Genomic DNA, 5,000 nt, shown 5'->3' with positions numbered 1-5,000 from the left:
TTGTGTGTGTTTGCATTCAGTCTTTAAACTAAGCCTGTCTAAAAGAAAAAGTTAGACATGGGTTAATGACTACATATTTTATTTTTTTTAAAGAGGAGTTGACAGGCAAAATAGCTTTGTTATTTTGTAACAGGGGAAATGTTTGAGAACGTTTGAAGAAGGAAAATAAAAATGGGTGTTTGGGTAATTATGATTTGGATTTCAGAAATAAAATGCCTGTATTAAATTGGCTTGCAAAACCAACTAAAAAATTGTACAGAGGCAGCCCATCGCATGGGCTCACTGGCAAGGGGAATTATTACATCCAAAGTGTGCATTGTACCATGACCAAAGCTTTTCCCAATGTGCTAAGCTGGGAAGCTCCCCATATAAGATCGCATCAATTCAGCCATCCATAACTATGCCTACAATGACATGACATGCTTTGTCATTATAGCATGAGAAATGATGTGGTTGTTACAGCATTAGACCAGGAGGGAGTGTTGCCATGTAGCGCATTAAAAAAATGTCATCTGATTTCCATGCAAATTAAATTGTAAATTATTTCTATTTTTCATTGTGAATTATCAATTTTTATTCATTTCTGATGATAGTTGTTATAAACTGTTCAATAAGCAACATTAAAATACCTTTAAAATGACTGTATACATGTATTCAGGGACTTTTGAAATACAATGAGTGAATCTGATTCTTATGGGAAAACTTATGGGAAAATTGGTTTTTGGATACGAGCATTTTAGTTTACGATCTTGCTCATAGAACGAATTAAACTCGTAAAGAGGTACTACTGTGTACACACACACACACACACACACACATATATATATATATATATATATATATATATATATATATATATATATATATATATACAAAGAGAGAGGAATGTGCTCACGGAGAGCTAGAGGTATATAATTTTGTCTTTATGTAATTTGATTTTAAATTGGCATGCATGTTCATGTTCACACTTACGTATGCACAGACAAATAAATACAAGGATAAATCATGTGAATCCTCCGTCTATTATTTTTTGCCAGTGTCAATAAAATATTTTTTCACGATCTTACATTATCAGCGTTGATATAACAATGATTTTTTTAACAGCATAAAAATATAAAGTAACAGCAAGCACTGGAAAATAAGTTTCTTATCTTGGAAAAATTGCGTATACATTTTTTTTTAAAATGCATTTTATACAGGAAATCATGATTTTGCTCACTTCAAACGATGTCAAAAAACGGAAGAGTTATTTATTTCGAACTAGAAGTAACCTAATACTTTCTCTCTAAAAGTATGAAAAACCTGACAGTTCTATTAATTTCTTCAGCAACGTTGGCCTAATTAATTTCTCACGAGGAATTGATAGCATTACTTCGCTCCTTCTTTTAGAATTCTCTAATCTCAGGACAAAAGAGGATTTTACACAAGTTCCTTCAAGATCACAGGGTGAAACTATTTAAACTTACCCGCGTCAAGTTCTCGTGTGAATGAGGTTCAACGAAAATCCTATGAAAAGCTACTGTTTGACTCTCTCCTTATTCCAACTTCTCTCGTATCTTTATCTGTCAATCATATATTTTCACAAGTGCACATCACATGTGTGGGAATAGATATAATTTTCATTATAAATAGGAAAAAACTAGCACAAGAACCTCAGGAGCTTGGCTCAAATTGACAATGGGATTATAGTTATAAGTTTAAAACTTTGGAACGATCATCCCTTATCTTTATCTAACATATCTCAAAAGTATTTCTTGCATTAAAAACTACTTTTCTCTAAGGCTGACACCTAACTTCACTTTTTTTCTCTCCTTTTCTGTATTTCCGTCCGGCATGGATTGAAAAATGACAGCGGAGTAGGTGTATCAAAGGTGTTTGCAGAAAAAAACACAAAGGGGGAAGATAGCTGAAGTATGACTTGCCATAAAATTAGAATCGTAGCCAGAAGCATACTTCCTACTCTCCAATATCGAGACATCCTCACATATTCTGAAATCTAAAGGGTAAGGGAAGGAAAATTGAACCAGACTGAATTGAGGTTGAAACTTAAGGACGCAGGTCCTGTGAGTCATCGTTCGAAGAACCATGGGCAGAAATAGAGGTTTTCATACTAGTTCGAAACTCCGTAGGCTTGCAGTTTGTTAACTGGATTTACTTTCATGTTTAAATTCATTTACTGTCAATAATTCGTTACAATGTACAATATTGGAAGTTAGAATTATAGGATTAAGGATAAAACAGAGAATGCAATCTTGGAAGTACAGGGTGGTTTTAGAAGAGGTAGGGGTTGTATGAATCAGATTTTTACAGTTAGGCAGATATGCGAGAAATATTTAGCAAAAGGTAAGGAGGTGTATGTTGCGTTTATGGATCTGGAGAAAGCATATGATAGAGTTGATAGGGAAGCAATGTGGAATGTGATGAGGTTATATGGAGTTGGTGGAAGGTTGTTGCAAGCAGTGAAAAGTTTCTACACAGGTAGTAAAGCATGTGTTAGAATAGGAAATGAGGTGAGCGATTGGTTTCCGGTGAGAGTGGGGCTGAGACAGGGATGTGTGATGTCGCCGTGGTTGTTTAACTTGTATGTTGATGGAGTGGTGAGAGAGGTGAATGCTAGAGTGCTTGGACGAGGATTAAAACTGGTAGGCGAGAATGATCATGAATGGGAGGTAAATCAGTTGTTGTTTGCGGATGATACTGTACTGGTAGCAGACACAGAAGAGAAGCTTGACCGACTAGTGACAGAATTTGGAAGGGTGTGTGAGAGAAGGAAGTTGAGAGTTAATGTGGGTAAGAGTAAGGTTATGAGATGTACGAGAAGGGAAGGTGGTGCAAGGTTGAATGTCATGTTGAATGGAGAGTTACTTGAGGAGGTGGATCAGTTTAAGTACTTGGGGTCTGTTGTTGCAGCAAATGGTGGAGTGGAAGCAGATGTACGTCAGAGAGTGAATGAAGGTTGCAAAGTGTTGGGGGCAGTTAAGGGAGTAGTAAAAAATAGAGGATTGGGCATGAATGTAAAGAGAGTTCTATATGAGAAAGTGATTGTACCAACTGTGATGTATGGATCGGAGTTGTGGGGAATGAAAGTGATGGAGAGACAGAAATTGAATGTGTTTGAGATGAAGTGTCTGAGGAGTATGGCTGGTGTATCTCGAGTAGATAGGGTTAGGAACGAAGTGGTGAGGGTGAGAACGGGTGTAAGAAATGAGTTAGCGGCTAGAGTGGATATGAATGTGTTGAGGTGGTTTGGCCATGTTGAGAGAATGGAAAATGGCTGTCTGCTAAAGAAGGTGATGAATGCAAGAGTTGATGGGAGAAGTACAAGAGGAAGGCCAAGGTTTGGGTGGATGGATGGTGTGAAGAAAGCTCTGGGTGATAGGAGGATAGATGTGAGAGAGGCAAGAGAGCGTGCTAGAAATAGGAATGAATGGCGAGCGATTGTGACGCAGTTCCGGTAGGCCCTGCTGCTTCCTCCGGTGCCTTAGATGACCGCGGAGGTAGCAGCAGTAGGGGACTCAGCAGTATGAAGCTTCATCTGTGGTGGAAATGTGGGAGGTTGGGCTGTGGCACCCTAGCAGTACCAGCTGAACTCGGCCGAGTCCCTGGTTAGGCTGGAGGAACGTAGAGAGTAGAGGTCCCCTTTTTGTTTTGTTTCTTGTTGTTGTCGGCTACCCCCCAAAATTGGGGGAAGTGCCTTTGGTATATGATGATGAGAATTATAGTTAAGGTTTGTTTTGATACAATATAATTCAATATAAAATTAAATGATTAAGTTAGCGCATTTCTCAAGTCGGTTTTGCTATCCACAAAAGTTTGCCTGTTTAAACATTTTATTACTTGGCATAACATACTACAAATTTGTCTGATAATTATTCAGTATTCTATATTATCATGTTCCTTACATATATATACAGATAAATACAATTATAGATGAAGTATATCTATGGGCACTACAAGGATTATCATAAAATTAATAGAAAATAAAGAAGTGCAATGAAAATGGGCTAACTGTTGAAGGCACCATTGGTTATCTACAACGGCGTAATTAGCTGTAAAAATAACTACTTACGTAACGTTGATTAAGGATTCAAAAAAGGAAAATAGTAATAACGACCAATATCAACAACCCCAGTACCTAATATTGACTGTACTTGTGTACAAAGTACTTATGTACTGTTCAATTTAAAAGGTATACTTTTTTTGAAACGGCAATGCAATTTGTCGATATTGAAAGCAAAGGAAGAATAGAGGATAAACGTGAAAAAGGTAGATTAGGGCAGTGAGAATAAGACAGCATGCATTGATAAAATGGTGAAACTGGGAATATTCATCTGTAGCATTATGGATGTTCCTTATAAGGATTTCTTGACGGTTCTGTGAACATTAAAAAAAAAAAAAATCACTAAAAAAATGAAACAATTTATTCTTTTAAATTTTCACTTTACTCCAAAGCCATCGTTAAAATCTGGGAAGGAATGTGGAAATGGAAGGATTATAAGCGCATGCAGAAGAGAGAGAGAGAGAGAGAGAGAGAGAGAGAGAGAGAGAGAGAGAGAGAGAGAGAGAGAGAGAGAGAGAGACAATACTAAAGAGGGTAATTACCTTCCTCTCCAGTCGGCATACACCACTCCTAGCTGCAAAGTATACGTTTGACTGTTGAAAAACATAAAATATAATACATCATATTTCAACAACTACTGCTACTGAGGAATAAATACACTGATTATCATTGCTAGAGCTGATAAAGGAAAAGGCAAAATTAAGATAACTTTAAAAGCATTTTGTTTAGGGAAATCAGTCAAACAAATACTTGTCCCAGAAAATTATGATTTTAGTTCTAACTAGTTTCGTTTTATTATGGATGGATGGCTTTAGGGAAAGTTTCAATGTTTAAAGGTGTGTATTCCTGTAATTTTACAAAACATGTAAAAACATGCTTTTGTTTCTTTTTAAATGGTGCATTCTTGAACACAGATTTATTTATATACAATGCTCACACA

General features: G+C 36.6%; 1 protein-coding gene across 1 annotated transcript in view; it reads right to left on the bottom strand.

Moving 5' to 3' along the window:
• The window catches only part of LOC137625477 (uncharacterized), a 38,621-nt gene that overhangs the window by 3,670 nt on the left and 29,951 nt on the right, over positions 1-5,000 (bottom strand). The window contains exon 3 of the mRNA XM_068356391.1: positions 4,603-4,653. Coding sequence (XP_068212492.1) covers positions 4,603-4,653 — 51 coding nt within the window. The remainder of the gene's footprint in view (positions 1-4,602; positions 4,654-5,000) is intronic.

Source organism: Palaemon carinicauda, chromosome 2 (assembly GCF_036898095.1).
Source record: "Palaemon carinicauda isolate YSFRI2023 chromosome 2, ASM3689809v2, whole genome shotgun sequence".
In the NCBI taxonomy this organism is placed as follows: domain Eukaryota; kingdom Metazoa; phylum Arthropoda; class Malacostraca; order Decapoda; family Palaemonidae; genus Palaemon; species Palaemon carinicauda.
Note: the sequence above shows the minus strand (reverse complement) of the source record. Positions and strands in the feature narration are given on the sequence as shown.